Source organism: Podarcis vaucheri (assembly GCF_965113315.1).
Source record: "Podarcis vaucheri genome assembly, chromosome: 7".
Lineage (NCBI taxonomy): Eukaryota > Metazoa > Chordata > Lepidosauria > Squamata > Lacertidae > Podarcis > Podarcis vaucheri.
In genome coordinates, this window is record NC_138765.1 from 80,768,190 (window position 1) to 80,792,482 (window position 24,293).

General features: G+C 48.4%; 1 protein-coding gene across 7 annotated transcripts in view; it reads left to right on the top strand.

Moving 5' to 3' along the window:
• The window catches only part of ARHGEF10L (Rho guanine nucleotide exchange factor 10 like), a 129,979-nt gene that overhangs the window by 79,292 nt on the left and 26,394 nt on the right, over positions 1-24,293 (top strand). For all 7 annotated transcript variants that reach the window (XM_082229798.1, XM_082229795.1, XM_082229797.1 and 4 more), the window contains 4 exons: positions 3,939-4,025; positions 4,797-5,017; positions 5,519-5,673; positions 17,612-17,757. In XM_082229798.1, coding sequence (XP_082085924.1) covers positions 3,939-4,025; positions 4,797-5,017; positions 5,519-5,673; positions 17,612-17,757 — 609 coding nt within the window. The remainder of the gene's footprint in view (positions 1-3,938; positions 4,026-4,796; positions 5,018-5,518; positions 5,674-17,611; positions 17,758-24,293) is intronic.

The following is a 24,293-nucleotide window of genomic DNA, read 5'->3' on the forward strand; positions in this document are numbered from 1 at the left end:
TTTCCTGTAAGACCAATTGCAGTCGTTAACAGTCATCAACTGGTTTACCACACCTATCAGCCAATCACCCATTCCCACCACCCTTCTGAGTAATGTTTCCTGCTTGGCAGGGGGTTGGACTCGATGGCCCTTGTGGTCTCTTCCAACTCTATGATTCTATGATTCTAATACCCCTCCCCACCCTCTCACTATATATATATAAGGGTCTGGTGACTTCTGTTTCAGTGTATCTGAAGAAGTGTGCATGCACACGAAAGCTCATACCAATAACAAACTTAGCTGGTCTCTACGGTACTACTGGGAGGAAATTTTTTTTAAGATTTGCCTTGAGAGAGTCTTTAAATCTCTTTGGTTGACCACCAGCATTACGCTTTCCATTCTTAAGTTGGCAATAGAGCAGTTGCTTTGGAAGACAATAATCAGGCATCCAAACAACATGACCAGTCCAACCAAGCTGATGTTGAAGAATCATTGCTTCTACTCTGGTGATCTTTGCTTCTTCCAGTACACTGGTTTTAGTTCGCCTGTCTTCCCAAGTGATGTGTAAAATTTTCCAGAGACGCCGTTGATGGAATCTTTCGAGGCATGCCTGGCCTGCAGAAGGCCCCCGGCTCCATCCCTGCTGGCGGCGTCTCCAGGCAGGGCTGGGGAACAGCTCCCTGAAACCCTGGAGAGCCATTGCTTCCGGTCAGTGCAGGCAATATGGAGCTAGATGGAGCAAGGGTCTGACTCCGTAGAAGGCAGCTTCCTCTGTTTCCTATGCAGTCAAGCAATCCTTTCCTATGGTGTCTGGCAGAGTGAACCCTTCCGGAGTTCCAGGCGGGGTGTGTGTGTGTCTCTCTCTCTGCCCTACCTGGCGATAGAATCAGAATTGTAGAATTCGAAGGGGTACCCAAAGGTCATCCAGCCCAACCCCCTGCAGTGCTGAAGAATCCCAGACAAGTGGTCACCCAGCATCTGCTTAGAAACCTGCGCTGAAGGAGACACCGCCACCTTCCAAAGGAGTCTGTCTCACCATCAAACAGCTCTTGCACTCAGAAAATTATTCCTAACATTTAATCGAACTCCTTTCCCATTGTTTGAACCCGTCGGTTTGGGTCCTCCCCCTGGATGCTGCCTTCAGGATTTGAACCCGGGACCTTGTTTTTGTTCAAAACATGGGCTCTGCTCCCGAACTACCTTCTCTCCTTGCATCCAATAAAGCAATCCTTTCCTCTTTTAAGAACCGGAGGAAATCTGCTTGCCATCGTTAGCGCTGCAGAGGGCTTCTCAATGTCACCCCCCTCCCCAAAAAAATCCAATTAGCGGCGAATGCAGAAGTTTCCTGGCCACTGGTTGCATCCATCTCAACCCCACCCCTCCAGTTCTAGAGGGAACAGCTGTGTGTGTGTGTCAGTGGTGGCTTCTCTCTCTGTGTGTGTTTGTGGTTTTGTGTGTGTGTGTGTGTGTTCTCTCTCTCCTGAAGGCCTGGCTGCCGTTTTGTCTAATTAGACCAAATGCCAGGGAGATTTCCTCCGGGGACGGCGAAGAGTCGTCGTCCCCCACCCGCAACGCTTCTCTTTCTTTGCCAAAGCTTTATTCCATCAGGCTGGCTTCAGATTTTACTTCTTTTGATGATCTATGGTTTCAATGCAACCACCCGGCTCGGGGAAAAAAATATGATGAAGGCAAGCAGCTGGAATGGGGGGGGGGGGAGGCACGGCGTCTGGATACATATATTATGATTAATCCACAAAGCTTCTTTGACTCCAACATGTCCTTTCCTCCTGTACCCTAGAGGATCTGGGACAGCTTAGGGGGCCTTTAAAAAAAACAGTGTAAAGTGTGTCCTTTGGTTTCAAAGGGATCCCTGAATTTCACCTCTGGTGAAAGACAGCTGTGCTCTCTTTTTGGTGGGGGAACATGGAAAGTTTTGGATTCCCCCCCTTTTTTTTCTAGGTTGAGGGGAAATCGACTCATGTGCCCCACGGCGGAGCTTAACTCTTGCTGCAAAGCTTAGCTATTTCATAGTCTAATCCAGGCGTAGGCAAACTCGGCCCACCAGATGTTTTGGGACTACAACTCCCATGATCCCTAGCTAACAGGACCAGTGGTCAGGGATGATGGGAATTGTAGTCCCAAAACATCTGGAGGGCCGAGTTTGCCTATGCCTGTTCTAAATTGAATGATAGGAGCCTGGAGGCACTTGGAGGATGGATGGCGGCTAACAGATTGAGGTTGAATCCTGACGAGAGAAGTACTGTTTTTTGGGGACGGGACAGGCTGGTGTGGAGGACTCCCTGGTCCTGAATGGGGTAACTGTGTCCCTGAAGGACCAGGTGCACAGCCTGGGAGTCATTCTGGGCTCACAGCTGTCCATGGAGGTGCAGGTCAATTCTGTGTCCAGGGCAGCTCATCTGGTATGCAGGCTGAGACCCTACTTGCCTGCAGACTGTCCCGCTAGAGTGGTGCATGCTCTATAATAATAATAATTTATGATTTGTACCCCACCCATCTGGCTGGGTTTCCCCAGCCGCTCAGGGCAGCTTCCAACAAAGATTAAAAATACATTAAAATGCCACACATTAAAAACTTCCCTGAACAGTTATCTCCTGCTTGGACTACAGCAATATGCTCCACGTGGGGCTACCTTTGAAGATGACTCGGAAACTGCAATTAATCCAGAATGCGGCAGCTAGACTGGTGACTGGGAGTGGCCGCCGGGACCATATAACACCGGTCTTGAAAGACCTACATTGGCTCCCAGTATGTTTCCGAGCACAATTCAAAGTGTTGGTGCTGACCTTTAAAGTCCTAAAAGGCCCCGGCCCAGTATACCTGAAGGAGCATCTCCACCCTCATTGTTCAGCCCAGACACTGAGGTCCAGCTTCACTGTGAGACGTGAGGTTACAGGGAACCAGGCAGAGGGCCTTTTCGGTAGTGTCACCCGCCCTGTGGAATGCCCTCCCATCAGATGTCAAGGACTTATAGAAGACATCTGAAGGCAACCCTGTTTAGGGAAGTTTTTAATGTTTGATGTTTGATTGTGTTTTTAATATTCTGTTGGGAAATCCCAGAGTGGCTCGGGAGGCCCAACCAGTTGGGTGGGGTATAAATAACATGTTGTTGTTGTAGTTGTTGTTAGTTGGAAGTCATCCTGAATAAATTATCATTTATTATTATTAATTCTGTGGAACACCCTCCCACTGGATGTCAAGATCAGTAACTAGACAACCTTTAGTTTAGAAGACATCTGAAGGCAGCTCTGTATAGGGACTTTTAATGTTGAATGTCTTACTATGTTTTTATATATTTTGAAACCACCCAGAATGGTTGGGGCAATATAGTCAGATGGGCTGGGTACAAATAATAACATCATCATCATCATCATCATCATTACAATGGCACCTTGGTTTTCGAGCAGCTTAGTTCTTGAACATTTTGTTTCCCGAACATCGCAAACCTGGAAGTGAGTGTTCCAGTTTGTGACCGTTTTCTGGAAGCCGAACATCCAACACGGCTTCCATGGCTTCCAATTGAGTGCAAGAAGCTCCTGCAGCCAATTGGAAGCCGCACCTTGGTTTTCAAACATTTTCAGAAATTGAACGGGCTTCCAGAATGGATTATGTTCGAGAATCAAGGTACGACTGTATTATTACTATTATTATTTAGAATTTCCTTTGTGAGCTCTGAGCAGTACATAATTGTAGGATGCCTTATGCCCTGGACCATGTAGTTCAGTATTATTCATTCATTCAGCTTTATTTGATTGTTGTTGTTGTTATTATTAAAAATATTATTATTGCATGGTCCCATCTCCAAGGCTCTCTGGCCTGAAACTGTGGACTGGAGGTCCAGTCTAGTCTGTACAAAGCTAGCTGGACCCATGAACTGACTCGGAAGAAGGCAACTTTGTGTGTTCCTAAATGTCCCCCCTTTTTTTTAATCCTCTGTTCAGCTTGGTGCCGCCGTCCACAGCCCGGTCCATTCTTCCTTGCTGGGTTTCTCTGCTGTCAGCACTTCTCTGCCGCAAGGCTATCTCTGGGTGAGTTTGTGTGGCGAAGCGGGGGCTTGCCATTGACTGCAGGACCAGCCTCCTCTTTGCTTTTTGGGGGGTGGGGACATCATCTGATGCTTGCAGCGGCAATGGAAATTTGGTATAATAAGGGATGTGGGTGGCGCTGTGGGTTATACCACAGAGCCTAGGACTTGCTGATCCGAAGGTCGGTGGTTCGAATCCCCGCGACGGAGTGAGCTCCTGTCGTTTGGTCCCTGCTCCTGCCAACCTAGCAGTTCGAAAGCACGTCAAAGTGCAAGTAGATAAATAGGTACCACTCTGGCGGGAAGGTAAACGGCATTTCCGTGCGCTGCTCTGGTTCCCCAGAAGCGGCTTAGTCATGCTGGCCACATGACCCGGAAGTTGTACGCCGGCTCCCTCGGCCAGTAAAGTGAGATGAACTCCGCAACCTCAGAGTCGGCCACGACTGAACCTAATGGTCAGGGGTCCCTTTAACTTTACTAAAGCCAGTGAGACTTAGGGCAGACAAATCCAGTTGAAGGAAGTGGGAGCCATCTTCAGATTCCTGAATGGTTTTCATGTGGAAGATAGAGCCAGCTTGTTTTCTGCTGCTCTCAAATGGCAAGAAAGGATAAATATTAGGAAGAATTTTGGGGTGGCGAGAACTGTTTGATGGTGGGGTGGACCACCTCAAAAGGTCCTTCATGAACTGGATAAGTCTTGAGGTCCCTCCACGACTGCAAGAATACTTCTTTAGGAGAATTCCTTTTCCCTTCCTCTTCTTCTCGACTCCTCTAGGTCGGCGGAGGGCAGGAGGCGGCTGGCGGCCAGGTCGAAATCTTTTCCCTGAACCGGGCAGCGCCCCGCACTGTGAAGTCCTTTCCGGTTTCCGCCCAGGTCCTGTGCTCGGAATACATTCCCGAGAGGAGCGAAGAGGAGAGAGCCGATGGTTTGGAGACGTCTGCTGACCAGGCCTTGCCGCCACAGCCGGTGATCTGTCTTGGGCTGCAGGACGGCAGGTGAGGAAGCTTGCCCCCCCCCTCCCCAGGCAAATGATAAAATCGTTCACATTAGCCGGTCTCATTGAATTTTTAAAGTTAATTTATTTTGTCAAAATCTTATACTGTTTGCGGAAAAAAAGCTCCCGGTGTGGTTTTTTCAAAAGGGACCAAACGGTAAACTTACCCGTAAGAAGAATAACCTAAGACTTTCAAAAAGGTTCAAATAGACTAAAAGCAGATTAAAACTCACTCTCTCTCTCTTTGAAATAATTTGTATTTGATTTTACAAGTATAACATTATTACAACACAGATTAAAACTCTTAACAGGTTTGCTGTTGGAGATTTGAATGCCAGGGTTTTCTCACCTTACATGATTGTGTGTGCGAAACACGCACAAGGCCTTCTCCTGCACCTCTCTGATCACCCACCAGGGGTCACTCCGTCTGTTCCAGTTTTCCTGTGTTAATCTCCGTCCTCTCTCCACACTCTAAACGGAGCTCTGCTCTTTCTGCCTCCAGCATCCTGGTTTATGGAAGCGTGGACATGGGGACGCAGTGCCTCTTGACGGGCAAGAGCCCGGGGCTCCAGCCGGTCCTCTGCTTGAAGCACAGCCCTGACTACCTCTTTGCCGGCCTGCAGGATGGAACAGTGGCTGCTTATGCGAGAACCAGCGGTGAGCATTGGCGCCCATGGAAATAGCGAGTTGGGAAAGACCCTGGCTTGGTCCTCGGGTGGCTTTAGAAGAGGGCAAGGCAGATTCACTGAGGAGGAGGAGGAGGCAATCAATGGCTACCAGGTTCCCCCATAGCTGTCAACCTTATCCCAGCGCCGTGTCCCGCTGCTGTTCCTTATTGATGATGACCCTTAAATTTCCTGGGTTTCAAAGGAAGCAGCTCCTCTCCCTCCCTCCCTGCCAGCCAAGGAGGAGGGAGGCTCCAACTGTGTTGCTTGGCAGCGTTGCTCACCCAATAAGGAGTCTAAGAACGACTGCGGGGTGGAGCTTGCATGCCTTGTGCCGATCAAATCGGCCGCGTTGCCTGGGGACTCGCCTTTGCTCAGCGCTTCCCAGCGGAGAGGTGACGGTGGTTTTCCTTGCTGCATCCCCTTTGCTGGGTTGCTGCGCTGTGGGAACCACCACTTGAGGCTTCGTTTGGCTGCTGGCTGGGCTTTCTGCCTTTGGCTCAGAGGGGCTCAGAAGCTGAACATACCTGTGCTCTGAAAATCCCTTATTTTGGCTGCTGGTCCCTTATTTCCAAGGCTCCTGGTCCCTTATTTTCAAATCTGTAAGTTGACAGCTATGGGTTCCCCATTGTTGCATGATGCTTCTGAATGGCGGTCGCAGGAAACCACAGGAGGGGTGAGGGCTCTTGTGTTTGGGTCCTGCTTACGGACTTCCCCTTGGGACATCTGGTTGGCTACCATAAGACCAGGATGCTGGACTAGGCGGGCCACTGGCTTGATCCACCAGGCTGCTTATGGAGCCTCCAGGTCCAGGGGCAGTCTATCCTAAGTTCTTTGGTACGTTCATCCCCTGTGAGAGCAGGCTGTGGGGCAACAGGCCCCTTCTTATGAACAACAGTGAGAGAGGAGCTGTGGCCAGCATGCTTTGCCGGTGGGCTTCCTGGAGAAATCTGACTGGTCCTCTCCTTAAAAGCAAAGCAAGCTTCTAGTTCTCATTGTACATAGAATAAAGGGTCATTCAAACAAGGAATCTAGGAAGCTGAATTCAACCAAGTGTCCATCTAGCTCCGTAGTGTCTACACCAGTATTTCCCAAACGTGGGTCTCCAGCTGTTTGTGGACTACAGTTCCCATCATCCCTGCTAGCTAAGGATGATAGGAGTTGTAGTGCAAAAACAGCTGGCAACCCAAGTTTGGGAATTACTGGTCTGCACTGACTGGCAGCAATGACTCTCCAGTGTTTCAGGCATGCAGCAGGGGTGCGTGTGTGTCCTAGCTCAGCCCTACCTAAAGATGCTGCCAGTGGGGACTTCCTGCATTCAAAGCAGTCGCTCGGTTGATCCGCTGCAACTTTCCCCCTTTGAGAACTTGTCGGCCATCTCTTCCTCGCACCCCCAAAACTCGCCCCAATCATAAAATGGGTTTGTGCATACGATGCTCTCTGAGGTTCATTTCTGGGTGCGTGGGGAGGTTTCCCCTGCAATTTGTGCTTTTTGATTCATTTAAAATCTATTTTTATTTCTGGCAGATGGCAAAAGAGGGTGGGGGCAGGGAGAGGGGAACCTTCCTCTGTACCTTCACTCCAAACCCCACCCACCGTCAAAATGAAGTAAAATCTTTATGCTAATTGGCTTTTAAAATGCAGGGTCTGGGATTCAAGTTTAGGTCTGGAGACAAAACCTCCAATTTGAGCGCTCTGTAATTTCCTATTGATTCGCTGTCAGTTCTCTCTGACGGCAGGGAGGGTGGCTGTTTTATGGCCACTGAAGCCTGTCAGCTGCCTGCTTTAAATTCTCATTCCCTGTAAATGTTTGATGAACAGAGAATATTCTCTCTCTCTCGTTTGGGTCAGTTCACTCTGATTTCACCAGGCACGTCGGACGTCTCAGGCGCAGGGCAATGTCACCTGTGCATGCCTCTGTCTCTCTGTGTGTTTGCATGCCGGGTTAGGGTCATCCTTTGTTTGCTCCAAAGCCGCTTTGATTTGCTGTTTTTGAGGTCTTCTCTGTTTACGGAGAGCGTTTCATCATCCATTTTTTAAAGACTGAAAACACACATGCGTCTTTCCTTAAAAACAAATCAAGTTTCTAGCCCTCAAACTATTGAGCGAGCTGCTTAATGGCCTAGTGGGGACTTGAAACCTGATCTCCCAGGTCCTAATCCGACACTCTAACCACTGCAGCAAACTGTCTCCAGAAAGGCGGTACTTCTGTACACAATGCAAAGCTGAGCAATGGAATCTGCTTCCCCAGGGCCATTTGTCACGTTTGATTTAGCTGAGATTCCTGAATTGCATGGGGTTGGACTAGATGACCCCATGGTCCCTTCCAACCCTACAGTTCTGTGAATCTATGATAATTTAGAGCGATGGGTCAGCTAGAATGGGGTTACCTTTGAAGGTGACCCGGAAACTACAACTAATCCAGAATGCGGCAGCTAGACTAGTGACTGGGAGAAGCCACTGAGACCATATAACACCGGTCCTGAAAGACCTACATTGGCTCCCAGTACGTTTCCGAGCACAATTCGAAGTGTTGGTGCTGACCTTTAAAGCCCTAAACGGCCTCAGCCCAGTGTACCTGAAGGAACATCTCCACCCCCATCGTTCAGCCCGGACACTGAGGTCCAGCTCCAAGGGCCTTCTGGCCATTCCCTCACTGAGGGAAATGGAGTTACAAGGAACCAGGCAGAGGGCCTTCTTGGTAGTAGTGCCTGCCCTGTGGAACACCCTCCTATCAAATGTCAAGGAAATAAACAACTTTCTGACTTTTAGAAGGCAGCCTGTTTAGGGAAGTTTTTTATGTTTGATGTCTTATCATGGTTTTAATATTCTGCTGGGAGCAGCCCAGAGTGGCTGGGGAAACCCAACCAGATAGGTGGGATATAAATAAAAGGAGGAGGAGGAGGAGGCTAGTTTCTGCACACATTCACACAAACCTATCTTCCATTTTTCTGGGCATTATTAGAGTTTAAGGACAACATTCCAGTCAGGTAAAACCACCTGGAGTTCTGAGGGACAGGTATAGAGGCCTCACATTTGCTCCCTGAGCCTGAGGTTCTCCACCTCTTGTCTAAAGCATAATTCCAAGATGGGCTTGGTGCTCTACCCAGAACATTCCCATTCAAGTTCAGAAGACAGAGTCTGAATTAACTTTTATGCTTTGTTTTCATACCCCAAGGAGCAGGACTGAACTCCAGGTGTATTACACACAGTTTTATGATGAGCCAAGCATCTCCACCACCATTGTTCAGCCCGGACGCTGAGATCCAGCGCTGAGGGCCTTCTGGCGGTTCCCTCACTGCGAGAAGCAAAGCTACAGGGAACCAGGCAGAGGGCCTTCTTGGTAGTGCCACCCGCCCTGTGGAACACCTTCCCATCAGATGTCAAAGAGATAAACCTTACATTTAGAACCTTACATTTAGAAGACATCTGAAGGCAGCCCTGTTCAGGGAAGTTTTTAATGCGTGACATTTTAATGTATTTTTAATCTTTGTTGGAAGCTGCCCAGAGTGGCTGGGGAAGCCCAGCCAGATGGGCGGGGTACAAATAATAATTTTTTATTATTATTATAAAGGTAAAGGGGACCCCTGACCATTAGGTCCAGTCGTAGCCGACTCTGGGGTTGCAGCGCTCATCTCGATTTATTGGCCGAGGGAGCTGGCGTACAGCTTCTGGGTCATGTGGCCAGCAGGACTAAGCCGCTTCTGGCGAACCAGAGCAGCGCACAGAAACGTCGTTTACCTTCCCCCCGGAGCGGTACCTATTTATCTACTTGCACTTTGACGTGCTTTCGAACTGCTAGGTGGGCAGGAGCAGGGACTGAGCAATGGGAGCTCACCCCGTGGCGGGGATTCGAACCGCTGACCTTCTGATCAGCAAGTCCTAGGCTCTGTGGTTTAACACACAGCGCCACCCGCGTCCCACCATAGAATCATAGATTCAGAGAATTGTAGAGTTGGGACCCCAAGGGCTATCTGGCCCCCAACCCCCTGCAATGCAGGAATCTCAGCTAAAGCATCCATGGCAGATGGCTACCCAACCTCTGCTTAAAATCTTCCAAGGAAGGAGAGTCCACAACCTCTCTCCACTGTTGAACAGCTCTTACTGTCTGAAAGATATTCCCGATGTTTAGTTAGCATCTCCTTGTAACTTGAAGCCATAGGTTCAAGTCAGGGTGGATTTGATTTAAATCAAATCGATTTAAATCACGATTTAAATCACTATTCAGTAAGACTTGATTTAAATCATTTTTTCTTAGCAGAAATATTCATTCTTGCTGGTATAATCTTAATATTTACCACCAGATGAAGGTTTCATTTTGGGAATAATAAATTGTCAGAGTAGTTTTTACAGTTATATAAAAAATGACTGATTTGGTTATACTATTAGAAATATGTAGACTGGTAATAATGAAATGATTGTGAGGTTTAATAAGCTAATCGTTTATATTTGGACAGCTTTTCTGCTGTGCTTTTATTGGAAGGAGAAAAACAATCCTTTCCTTGATAACAGTTTAAACAATTTATTTAACTAAAGCAATAACATTACAGCTTATGTATCCATGTTTGTTAACTGATGTGGTTCAACTTTTTTTGTTTTTCTAAAAAACATAGACTGAGTTTTAGCACACATGAAAAACTTACAACAAATCCTTATTTCCTGATGAATAGCCTTTGGACTATAATGTAACTTAAATAGAAAACTACCTTTAGAAAGATTTTTCCTCCAAAAGCATTTTATTTTAAAAATCCAATTTAAATTTAAAAAAATCTGATTTAAATTAAAAATTGATTTTTTGGATGATTATTATTTTTAAAAATCATTGATTTTTATCCACCCTGGTCCGAGTCCTACCCTGCAGAGCTGATCAATCAGATGCCTCAATAGGAAACCGCAAAGCAGCACCTGAGCTCAACAGGAACCCTCGCCACCTGTGATTTCTAGCAGTTGGCATTTCGGGGGCATTTACTGCCTCTGGCTAACGGAGGCAGAGCAACAGCCATCAGGGCTGGTAGCCATTGCACCTTCTGGCGCTATCAGAAACCATTTCTGCTCCTTTTTCCTCACTCCTTTCAATGCATGGAGAAATGCCAGCCTCCTAGCTATCGAGAAAACAGGTGTGCCTCTGTCAAGGTATCTTTGCCCGACAGAGGTGGTGCCGACCCCCTTGCAGATGCGAGCGGCAGATCGAACGGCACCCACATCTGCCTGGGTGATGGCAAGCTTTCATCTTGTTTGCCCCCTTCCCCCGGACATCTCCCCCCCCTCCTCTGCCACCTCCCCCCTCCATCTTCCAGGCAGACACACTTTAATTAAAAACCATAACCGGCTTATGAGACGCTAATTAATAAACGCAAAGCGTTTGCCAAGTGGAGATCGGAGGCTCCGCGAGAAAACATCCGTTTACGACCCCGGAACGGAGGCAACGAGGCGCAGATCGCGAGTGTTTAATGGAACGTGGAGAATGGAGGGTGAGGCGGGGCGGTGGGGGGGGTAGACACAAATCACTTTGAAAAACATACGGACTCAAAAGGTTGCGGGGGGTGGGAAGGGAAGGGGAGATTAATCCCAGCCCGATTAGGCAGATAAGCTCTTTGCATTTCCACCCCTTCTCCCCCGAAGACAAAATCTTGGAGGGACCAACCATCTTACGAGGTTGGGTAAATACCATATTTTTCTCTCCATAAGACACACTTTTTCCTTCCTAAAAAGTAAGGGGAAATGTCTGTGTGTCTTATGGAGCGAAGTGGGGAAGTGGTACCACTGGGGAAGTGGTAATTCTGTATTGATCTGTTTTGGATGTTGTATGTGATGCCAATAAAGGTTTTATGATACGATACGATGTTCATGGCTACAGCCTGCACCAAAAAAAACACCCACCCACTGTTTCCTGGGGCTGCAGTGGTGCAAAAATGTGGTTACAAAGCACAGATCCACATGGATCCTCAGGATCTTTGCACTGCGTCACCCCAAATTCACCATCAGATCACATGTCTGTGGCCACAGCATGAACCACAAAAATCATACATCCACTGTTTCGTTCAGAATATTTTTTTTCTTGTTTTCCTCCTCTAAAAACTAGATGCATCTTATGGTCAGGTGCGTCTTATGGAGCGAAAAATACGGTTATGCTGTAGGACAGGTGCGCGGGCCTCCAGATGGCCGTATTCCCTTCTGGGCAAGCTTTTGGGGACCGCATGCCCCCTGGTGGGTGGGGCCAGGGGCAAAAGTGAGTGTAGCAAGAAATGTAAATTTTGTCTTTGCAAAGTAGGCTGGTGTCTGCACAACTTTGCCACCTGCTCTCTTGCCTCCATCAGGTAAGAGGCATGACTAGAATTTTGTGTGCCTGTTGTGCTGCAGCGGTTAGAGCGTCCGGCTAGGCTTTGGGAGAGACACGGGTTCAAATCACGACTTGGCAATGAAGCAGCTTCCCAAGTGACTTGGGGGCAGGGGGCAGTTACTGCCTTTTCTCAGCCTAAGCTTAGAATCTTTTTTCTTTGGTGATCACTCATAGCTTAGTAAGATTGTCTTCCACGAATATGGTCTTAAGTGACTGTGGAGGCCAGTTCTGGATCTGCACGTCCTTCCACGTTGGGGACATAGGTTTCCAGGCGGGAGTTGGTCATGGAGATGATTTGCCAAATGTGCCTTCCTCTTAGCTCTTTTCTCCCTTTCGTCCTGAGTTCGAGTGTCGTCAAAGTCCATGACACCTTTGGTAGAGGCTGTTCTCCAATTTGAGCACTCGCAGGCCAGTGTTTCCCAATTTTCAGTGCTTATGTGAGCTCCCGTTGCTCGGTCCCTGCTCCTGCCAACCTAGCAATTCGAAAGCACGTCAAAGTGCAAGTAGATAAATAGGTACCGCTCCGGCAGGAAGGTAAGCGGCGTTTCCGTGCGCTGCTCTGGTTCGCCAGAAGCGGCTTAGCCATGCTGTCCACATGACCACTGGCTCCCTCGGCCAATAAAGCGAGATGAGCGCCGCAACCCCAGAGTCGGCCACGACTGGACCTAATGGTCAGGGGTCCCTTTACCTTTATACTACTATATTTTTTAAGATTTACCTTTGAAAGTGTCTTTAAACCTCTTTTGTTGTTCTATCTGACCTAGTATCATGGAATGGTAGAGTTTGAAGGGACCCCTAGCCCAACTCCCTGCAGTGCAGGAATCTTGCCCACAGCCGAACCACCAAACTCCTGGTTAACAGCCCGACGCACTGACCCATTGTGCCACCTAGGGAACCTACCTCGAAGGGTTGTTGTGGGGATTAAACAGGGAGGGATGAGAACCATGTGTGCCACCTGGAGCAATCCTGGAGGAAAAAGTGGCATATCCAGGCAACAAATGGATAATATGAAACTCCCTTTTATGTGCCCGACATGTCATGTGTGCGTGCTTGCGGGGAGATGTGATCTGGGTGGGCTGCAAGAGAGACCCCGAATGGTGTGAGCCCCACTCAGCTTCACAGCCTCCTTCAGCTGCTGAATAATACAAAGGAGCTTTCTGCGTTTGATTGCATTAGATGGGGCCGATGACAGACTGAAGCTGTGCTGCGTCCCGGAATCAGGGCACTGGGGAGCCTCGCCGAAGCACATTAAGAATCCCCTGGCTGTTTGCTGTGTTGGTACAGCAGGGCAGCCTTTGACAGTTCCCTCTGCTTTCCCTGTCTCTCCTCCTTTGCCCTTGCAGCAGAGCTGGCAGAGACGGCTGACGCTTTCAGGTTTTTTGATCTTCCCCTTCCCGTCGGCGTCCTTCCGCTTTTGAGACCACATTCCCGCAGCCTTTCCTTCAAGGCCGGCACAAAGCAGGGTCACTCGTCATCAGCGCCCAAAGCTCAGGGCAATCCTGTGGGTGGGAGAGGTCAACCCGTTCCCTGCGGTGGCCCTGCCCTTTGAGTTTTGGGGAAGCTGCCTCTGACACTCACTTTGATGGGGAGTGGCTCATCGTCGGGCCCGATGTGGGCTTCTCCTTTGTAATGGGCAGGACAAATGCGGAAAGGCGATAGCTCTCATAGGAAAGGACTTACCTTTGTGGGCCAAAGGTTTGTTCAGTGCCTGGGAGCATAGCCAGGCAGGACTGGGAATACCCCCTGTCTTAAACTCTGGATAGTTCAGTTGGTTAGAGTGTGGGGCTGATAATGCCAAGGCTGCAGGTTCGATCCCCATATGGGACAGCTGTATATTCCGGCATTGCAGGGGGTTGGTCTAGATGACCGCAAGTGTCCCTTCCAACTCTACATTTCTATTAAACCTTAAAGAGCTGCTGCTGGCCCGTGCAGACAATTGTAAGCTAGGTGGACCAACTGTCTGACCCCAGCAGAAACTTCCTATTTGGTTCAGAACCATGAGGACTAGGATCCTGATTTATTTTTTGGTCCAGATCATAATAGAGAGGGAGACCTATGCTTGTCATGTCATAGGTCCCTTATTCAACGCCTGGCATCCCCAGATAGGGTTGGGAGCAGCCTCCCCAGCTGGAAGCTTGGAGGGCTGCTTCCCATCAGTGTGGACAATCTGAGCAAGACGGAGCAATGGCCTGACTTGGTAGCTCCTATTTCAAATCAGCCCTTTATTCAGCGCAATGAGGACTAGAAACTTACTTGGTACTTATGGAAGGGTGGGAGTTTAGTGGCGGAGAGCCAGTGTGGTGTAGTGGTTAAGAGCGGTAGTCTCGTAATCTGGGGAACCGGGTTCGCGTCTCTGCTCCTCCACATGCAGCTGCTGGGTCACCTTGGGCTAGTCACACTTCTTTGAAGTCTCTCAGCCCCACTCACCTCACAGAGTGTTTGTCGTGGGGAAGGAAGGGGAAGGAGATTGTTAGCCGCTTTGAGACTCCTGAAGGGGAGTGAAAGGCGGGATATGAAATCCAAACTCTTCTTCTTCTTCTCTGCATGCAGAAGGTAGGGCTGGGAATGTCCCCTTATCTGAAAACCTGGGGAGCCCCTCATTAACCCTGGGGTAGTGCAGGTTGGTGGCTTTGTGACATCAGAAAAGCCAACCAGTGCTATATATATATATATATATATGTGAAGCTAGCCAATTAGTAAGCCTGGTTTCGTAGAATCATAGAGTTTGAATGGACGGCAAGGGACGTCTAGCCCAACCCCGTACTCCTTGGGCAATGTGGCATGTCTGACCAAAGCAGGGTGCAAACAGAGAACAGATATCTCTGTACATCCAAAACCACAGTCTTGTATATCTGTATTCAGCCAGGGAAGCCTTTTTTTTCACTTCAAGGCCTACCCCCCACCCCACCCGCCGCACATCTCCAGCACTTTCACCCTGAACGTTTTCCTTTTGGCTGGAAATAACTGAGATCCCGTCCAAAATAGCGATGCTTCTGTCTAGCTGGTAAGAGCTACAATTCACAGAGAAAAACGGTGCCTGCGTCGCTGAGAGGGGGAGAAATGTTGATGCAAAGTGGATAACTGGGAACGTAATAGTGCCATTTGGTGTGTGATTTGCGGTGAGATGCTGGGTGTGTGTGTGTTGGAGCTTCCTGTGGTTTTGCCAGTTACCCATCTGGCCTTCAGCTTGCCATATCAGTGGGGAGAGCTTGATCCCCAGCCTGCTGACATGTGGTTTGCCCAGGGAGCTGTGGTGTGGGGCTTTGGGCAAACGGACAGCATTGCCTCTCCCCTCCGCTGTTAAGGTGCTTCCTGTTCCAGCTCCTCATTTTTTATTTTTTATTATTTGTGACGTACACACACACCCATTCAGGAGCCGTGCAGCCTGTTTCTACAGGGCTTGGCAGTGGCTGGGCTGTTCCGAAGGAAAATAAAAGGCTGATTTCCCATATGTTTGGCTGCCTGTGCCTTGTTTTTGACCCCCTGATGTTCAGTTTAAATCAAAGGTATCCCTGAGTAACTGGAGAAGTTTTACCAGGTTCAAATTTACAGCATCAGTCTTTTTTTTGGAGGAAAAAAAAAGTTAATTAGAGCTGTAGAGTGTTGCTGTATAGACCCCACTCAGGCAGGTCCGAATGGCTGAGTCAACATGGAGAAAACACAGTAAAGTTTTTCCCCCTCCCTCTCTCATAACACTAGGACTGGGGGACATCAGTTGAAGCTCGGTATTGGGAGTTTTAGGACAGAGAATCATAGAATTTTAGAGTTGGGAGAGACCCCAGAGGTTATCAAGTCCAACCCTCTGCAGCGCAGCGTTAAACTGCAGAACTCCTTCCTTCAGGAGGCAGTGATCGCCACCAACTTGGATGGCTTTAAAACAGGATTGGAGAAATTCACAGAGGAGAAGGTTTTTGGTGGATACTGGCTGTGCTCCGCAGGATGTGATGTCAGAAGGGCCAGCCAATCAGTGTTGTTTGTGGAGCTAGCCAATTAGCGGGCCCAGTTTCCCCTGAGCTCAATCCTGCAGGGAAGATTGATCCCTGGCAGAGCAGAGGAGCTTCTGAGAGGCGTTGTACGGTGGACAAGACTCGAAAGTTCACATTCTGGTGTGAGTTATCCAGACAAACCTCTGGTTTTCGGGATGGCAGGAATGTATAGTCAGGTCCCGCTATCCAAAAGCTCCTTATATGGAAATTCACTTATCCAGACACGAGGGATTAGTAACTAAACCATTGCAGATTCAAATATCTGCACAGCTGGATCCGTGTGTAGTACTGTAAACAAATAAGAAGCCTTAAACAATGCTTGCTTTGTATGTTTTGCTGGCCTGCAGCAGCTGTTTCGCCAGAAAACATGGTGGGAGGGAGGAAGGCAGGGGGAGGAATCAGACAGGTAAAGAACATTTCCCCCTTCCTCGTTTGCCTTTTGCGAGGTTTCAGAGAAGTTTCCCTGGTGGTTTTTCCATCATTTCAGGGTCAAAATTCCCTGTTTGGGACCTTGTTAGAAAATGTCAGTGTAAATTTTTCCACTTGCTGTGTGAATGTCTGCCTAACCAAGGATTTCCTAAGAACACATTGTGTTTGGGTGGTGAGACCCGAATGTCTGAAGGTTCCTTACACAAGGCAGGATCATTTGCTCACCAGTTCTACACCAGGTTTCCCCAACCTGGTGCCCTTCAGACATTTTGGACTGTTAACAGCCCTCAGTCCCAGCCAGCTGTGAATGGTGGACATCATAGTCCAAAACATCTGGAGATGGAGAAGGAGACAGAGGAATGGTCTCTTTTGGAAGATGGTGGACTTTCTTTCCTTGCAGACTTTTTAACGGAGGTTGGATGGCCATCTGTCGGGGATTCTTCAGCTGTGATTTCTGCATTGAAGGGGTTTGGATCCAGACAGCCCTTGGGTGTTCCTTCCAACTCTGCAATGATACAACTCGGTGATAATATGGCCTGTCACCAGCTCTCTGGGGTCTCAAACAGAAGCTTTTCCTGTCCGTGGATAAATTTTGGATCTGAGCTATGAAATAATAATGTAGCATCTCAACATCCTGAAGAATTTAGTTGGCTTATTACAGGCATAGGCAAACTGGGCCCTCCAGATGTTTTGGGACTACAACTCCCATCACCCCTAGCTAACAGGACCAGTGGTCAGGGATGATGGGAACTGTAGTCTCAAAACACCTGGAGGGCCGGGTTTGCCTATCCCTGGCTTATTAGAAAGGAACCTAGGAAGCCGCAACATACCAGCTCGGACAATTTGCCCAAGAACCCTGGTGTTGCCTGTTCTGACTGGCAGCAGCTCTCTGAGATCTCAGGCAAAGAGAGACCCCCTTTCCCTCTCAGGGGATCCTTTCAGCTGGGAATGCAGGGGATTGAATTTGGGGCTTCCCACATACAAAGTGTATCAGAGCTGCCAGGCTTGCCCAGGTTCTGCGGCTGGCTCAGGCCAAACCAATCCTATGCCTGTTTTCTAGGATTTGAGTCTTGCTCCATGCAGTGCTCCTTGACAGTCCTTGTCCTAGAAACCAGCTTTCTGTTGACAGCCGCCACCCCCTTTTCTAATGCCGCTCTCTCTCTTCCTTTCTTCAGGGGGGTTCTGGGACCTGGAGGCTGAGCCTGCCTGCCTGACAGTGGGGCTGGCACCAGTACGAACCCTTTTGACCCTGGACGATGCCGTGTGGGCCAGCTGCGGAAACCAAGTCACCGTCTTCGATGCTGCCACCCTGAAGGCTCAGGTAGGCCGTGTGATGCCCCTCTGGAAACCCCTCTGCTGGCTTCCTGCCTGTGCTGGAACTCTGCACATGCTTCTTTGTTGCGTTCCAAAAGCAAGGAAGGATTGGACCCTGATTAATAGAATACACACGAGGCTTGACCAGCAAGACTCTGGGAGGAGGTGCCAATAATAATTCCACCCACCCCTTGGCCCAGGTCGTTTTATTCACAAAAGAACCTTTTACACAGTGTTCATAAGAACCAATCAGATTTCCTCTGAGCATTTCAAAAAAAACCCACGTTAAAGTTAAAACTACAAAGAGCTAATTTGAGCATGCATACGTAGTTCAGAGTAAATAAAATAGGAAACAAGGAGGAATGTTTTTAGGAAACTCCGGAGGTCATAAACAGCAGTAAACAGGAAAGGAAGAACAGGTAGTATTTACCATCTCCTTGTGAACTCTCTTCTTGGCCCTTAAGATCTACCTAAAGATTAACAAACTACATCAAAATAAAAAAATTCCTTCCAGTAGCACCTTAAAGACCAACTAAGTTAGTTCTTGGTATGAGCTTTCGTGTGCATGCACACTTCTTCAGATACCCATGCACACGAAAGCTCATACCAAGAACTAACTTAGTTGGTCTTTAAGGTGCTACTGGAAGGAATTTTTTTATTTTGACTATGGCAGACCAACACGGCTACCTATCTGAAACTACATCAAAGTTACATACAGTGGTGCCCCGCAAGACGAATGCCTCGCAAGACGAAAAACTCGCTAGACGAAAGGGTTTTGCGGTTTTTTAGCTGCTTCGCAAGACGAATTTCCCTATGGGCTTGCTTTGCAAGACAAAAACATCTTGCAAGTTTGTTTCCTTTTTCTTAACACCGTTAATACAGTTGCGACTTGACTTCGAGGAGCAACTCATAGAACGCGGTGTGGTAGCCTTTTTTGAGGTTTTTGGTGATTTTTGAAGCTTTTCCAAAACTTTTCCAACACCGTGCTTCGCAAGACGAAAAATTCGCTAGACGAAAAAACTCGCGGAACGAATTAATTTCGTCTTGCGAGGCACCACTGTACTATCTTTATGGCTCAGGATGCCTGGTGAAGCAACTGGCCTGTGTATTTAGAATGCTTATACGTTCCTGTCAGGCGTAGAGAAAGCAAATGGCAGAGGTGCAGAGGCTTGTGGGATTCGATCAGAAATTATTGTCAATGAATCAAACCCAGTCAACGCAATGCTTTCATTGCAGACACAATGGCTTGCTCCATATTTCCATAATTCCTCATAGCAATCCCACCTGACCCCCCCACCCACATTTCTCCATTTACCATCCATTCCCAAGACATCCCTGCCTGTGAACTTACCTTCTCCAACTTCTCTCCCTCTGAGCAATGATCTCGTGCTTTCAATGATTTTTTGGCTCTTCGCGATGGAAACTGCATCCCTGACTGCCTGCAGGATGCTGCCTCCCTCTCCCTCATCATCCAAACCTACCTTGGGTACCACTCCCAAGCTAACACTGTCTCTTGTCAGGCCTTGGTCAGGTGTAGTTCGCATGGGGGATAAAGGACTCTGCAGGAGAAATCAGGTCTGGCAGCTGCATGCAATCTGGCCTGTGAACCGGTGGGTTCTCCATCTTCTGCTATAAGCAAACAAATGTGCCTTTAACCTTCACCTAAACCTCCCCCTGTCGCCTCTGGATTATTTTGGTTTATTCATTTATTGCATTTAGATCCCCCCCATTTCTCCAAGGTTGCTCGAGGTGGCAGGCATGAAAAATGCCAAGCCCAGTCATTTTAACAAAATCTGATGAGGAACGCTTGAGGGAGTTGGGGATGTTTAGCTTGGAAGAGAGGAGATATGAGAGCCATCTTCAAAGATCTCAAGGGCTTTCCCACGGAAGATGGAGCAAACTTGTTTTCTCCTGCTCCAAAGGGCAGGGCCTGATATAGGTATTTGAGTGGCAAGAAAGGAGACCCGGAATAACTTTCTGGCAGGGAGAGCCATTTGACAGTGGACAGCTCAGTTGGTTAGAGCATGGTGCTGATCACGCCAAGGTTGCAAGTTCGATTCCTGTATGGGACAGCTGTATATTCCGGCATTGCAGGGGGTTAGTCTAGATGACCCTCAGGGTACCTTCCAACTCTACATTTCCATGAAACCTTAGAGAGCTGCTGCCAGCCAGTGCAGGTGGACCAACAGTCTGACCCCAGCAGAAGCCTCCTATTTAAATCAGCCTTTGGTTCAGAACCATGAGGACTAGGATCCTGATTTATTTTTAGATCCAGATCGTAATAGAGAGGACGACCTATGCTTGTCATGTCATAGGTTCCTGGTTCAACGTATGGCATCCCCAGGTAGGGTTGGGAGCAGCCTCCCCATCTGAAAGCTTGGAGGGCTGCTTCCCATCAGTGTAGACAATCTGAGCAAGATGGAGCAATGGTCTGATTTGGTAGAAGGCAGGCTCCTATTTAAACCAGCCCTTTATATATTCAGCACAATGAGGACTAGAAACTTACTTGATACTTTTGGAAGGGTGGGAGTTCAGTGGCGAAGCATCTGTTCTGCATGCAGAAGGTCTCCAGGTAGGGCTGGGAATCTCCCCTTATCTGAAAACCTTGTGAACCCTTCCATAGCCCTGGGGTAGCTCAGGTTGGTGGCTTTGTGACATCAGAAATGCCAGCCAATCAGTGCTATATATATGTGAAGCAAGCCAATTAGCAAGCCTGGTTTCGTAGGATCATAGAGTTCAAAGGGACCGCAAGGGACATCTAGTCCAACCCCCTGCTCCTAGCGCAAGGCAGCATGCCTGACCAAAGCGGGGTGCCAACTAGATGATCCTCACGGTCCTGTCTAGCTCTACAATTCTATGATTCTATGGAAAGTGATGAACTCTCCTTCCTGGGAGGTTTTTAAGCAGAGTTTGGATGGCCATCTATCAGGGATGCTTTAGTTGAGATTGCTACATTGCCGGGGGTTGGAATGGATGATCTTTGGGGGGATCCCTTCCCTCTCCACGATTCTATTATTTTTACAATGGCTTTGTCTGGGTTTTTTTGCATTTTTAAAAATGGCTTCATGTTGCATTTCCACATGTCATCACACGCCGTGTTGACATCTTCTATGAGTGCGTGGTACAGAAATATATTCAATAAGTAGGACTGCCCTTTCTTGCACAGATGCACACAACCCCCTTGGCCCTAAACAGTTCAGTTTGGGGTGTGTGTGTGTGTGACAGATCTGTCCCTCCCCGCAAAATGCCTTTCCGCCCTGCCAGTCCTCTGGGTCGGCCACCGTGTGGTGCTGTTGCAGCACGCAGCAGGGCTCTGGTTACGGGCTCAGACCGAAGCGAGTGCCCTTCCACCCAGGAGCTCGCTCCATCTCCTCCGTAGATGCCTCTCTCTCTTTGAAACAGCAGCCGCTGCAGTGGTGTGTGTGTGTGTGTGTGTGTGTGTGTGTGTGTGTGTGGAGGGGTCTTCTTTATCGACTCTGCAAATTTCTCGCCTGACCGCCCCTCCTCCTCCTCCTCCCCCACCTCCCTGAGTCTTTGTTCTATTATTCATGAGCTGCGTCGGCTGACCACCCCGCAAGGCCAGCTGAACTGTGCCAGCTTGTGACTCCAGGGGTCCGGCGTTGTTGCATCAGGAGGAACAGAGGTGGGGTGGGGTGGTGGGCAAAGGGCCACTGCCAGGGCACCAGAGCTCAGATGCTCATTCGAAACACTGTGGCAAAACTTGCCTTCTGGTTTCTTCAAAGTTTCTTCCGCCCTGGGGGTCTCTTAGGTTGGGGTGGGGGTTAGGAATATAAGAGTCAGCTGGGTCAGGTCAATGTTTCTGCCATAGCTTAGGGGGCATGTTTATATAATCATAGAGTTGGACCCCCACGGGTGGCGCTGTGGTCTAAACCACTGAGCCTCTTGGGCTTTCCGATCAGTAGGTCATAGAATCATAGAATCATAGAATCATAGAATCATAGAGTTGGAAGAGACCACAAGGGCCATCGAGTCCAACCCCCTGCCAAGCAGGAAACACCATCAGAGCACTCCTGACATACGGTTGTCAAGCCTCTGCTTAAAGACCTCCAAAGTAGGAGACTCCACCACACTCCTTGGCAGCAAATTCCACTGTCGAACAGCTCTTACTGTCAGGAAGTTCTTCCTAATGTTTAGGTGGAATCTTCTTTCTTGTAGTTTGGATCCATTGCTCCGTGTCCGCTTCTCTGGAGCAGCAGAAAACAACCTTTCTCCCTCCTCTATGTGACATCCTTTTATATATTTGAACATGGCTATCATATCACCCCTTAACCTCCTCTTCTCCAGGCTAAACATGCCCAGCTCCCTTAGCCGTTCCTCATAAGGCATCATTTCCAGGCCTTTGACCATTTTGGTTGCCCTCCTCTGGACACGTTCCAGTTTGTCAGTGTCCTTCTTGAATTGTGGTGCCCAGAACTGGACACAGTACTCCAGGTGTGGTCTGACCAGAGCAGAATACAGTGGCACTATTACTTCCCTTGATCTAGATGCTATACTCCTATTGATGCAGCCCAGAATTGCATTGGCTTTTTTAGCTGCCGCGTCACACTGTTGGCTCATGTCAAGTTTGTGGTCAACCAAGACTCCTAGATCCTTTTCACATGTACTGCTCTCAAGCCAGGTGTCACCCATCTTGTATTTGTGCCTCTCATTTTTTTTGCCCAAGTGCAATACTTTACATTTCTCCCTGTTAAAATTCATCTTGTTTGTTTTTGCCCAGTTCTCTAATCTGTCAAGGTCGTTTTGAAGTGTGATCCTGTCCTCTGGGGTGTTAGGTCGGTGGTTCGAATCCCCACGACGGAGTGAGCTCCTGTTGCTCTGTCCCAGCTCCTGCCAACCTAGCTGTTCGAAAGCACACCAGTGCTAGTAGATAAATAGGTACCACTGCGGCGGAAAGGTAAACAGCGTTTCCATGCACTCTGGTTCCCATCACGGTGTCCCGTTGCGCCAGAAGCAGTTGAGTCATGCTGGCCACATGTCCCGGAAAGCTGTCTGTGGACAAATGCCGGCTCCCTTGGCCTGAAAGCGAGATGAGCGCCGCAACCCCATAGTCGCCTTTGACTGGACTTAACTGCCCAGGGGTCCTTTACCTTTCACCTAGTGCAGGAATCACTGCTGAAGCGTCCCTGACAGATGGTGATCCAACCTCTGTTTAAAGGCCTCCAAGGAAGGAGAGTCTACCAGGTTTCTCCTTGTCTGAATCCACTGGTTCAGGTTCTGCCTTCCATATACCACCTGCTATAAAACTCAGGAGTCAAGGTCTGAATGAATCTAATGGCCAATGTCATGACATTCATATTTTAAATTAGCGGTTGAGATGTTAACCTACATATTTTCATTGTTTTATATTTGTACTATTTGCCATACTCTAGCTTACAGAGTTTAATTGTAACCTATGTATAAAAAAGGTAAAGGTAAAGGACCTCTGGACAGTCACATGGAAATGCCATTTACCTTCCTGCAGCAGCGGTACCTATTTATCTACTTGCACTGGCCTGCTTTGAACTGCTGGGTTGGCAGGAGCTGGGACAGAGCAACAGGAGCTCATCCCATTACGGGGATTTGAACCACCGACCTTCTGATCGTCAAGCCCAAGAGGCTCAGTGGTTTAGACTCCAGTGCCACCCGCACCCCTTTAACCTATGTATATATACTTTTCTCTATCCCTGTACATATCTGTATTTCTGATCTGTGACCATAATAAATCAATGGATTTATACCTTCCAAAGCAGAGGAAAACAAGCTTTCTCCATCTTCCATGGGAGAGCCCTTCTGAAAATGGCTGTCATGTCACTCTCAGTCTCGTATTTTTCACTGCCCATTCTTCCTGTTGCTTGGTCTCCCTCCTCTGCACACATTCCAGCTTTCCAATATCCTTCTTCAATTGTGGTGCCCAGAACTGGACACAATATTCCAGGTGTGGTCTAGAATAGAGCGGTGCTATTACTTCCCTTGATCTGTACTTCTGTTGATGCAGCCTAGGATTGTATTAGCTTTTTTCCGCTGCTGTGTCACACTGTTGACTCATGTTATGCTTCTGGTCTGCTAAGATCCTTTGCACATGGGCTGCTGTCTAGCCAGGGGTCCCCCATACTAGATTTGTGCATCTAGAACCTTCCATTTGTCCCTACTGAAATCCCTTTCTTGTCATTGCTAATCATTTTGTTTCTACAGTGGCACCTCAGGTTAAGTACGTAATTCGTTCTGGAGGTCCGTACTTAACCTGAAACTGTTCTTAACCTGAAGCACCACTTTAGCTACTGGGGTCTCCTGCTGCTGCCACACCGCCGGAGCACAATTTCTGTTCTCATCCTGAAGCAAAGTTCTTAACCTGAAGCACTATTTCTGGGTTAGTGGAGTCTGTAACCTGAAGCGTATGTAACCCGAGGTACCACTGTATACTGCTTTATATTTTTAAGAATTTTTTTTAAAGGCAGTTTAAAGGTAAAGGTAAAGGGACCCCTGACGTTAGGTCCAGTCGTGGCCGACTCTGGGGTTGTAGTGCTCATCTCACTTTATTGGCCG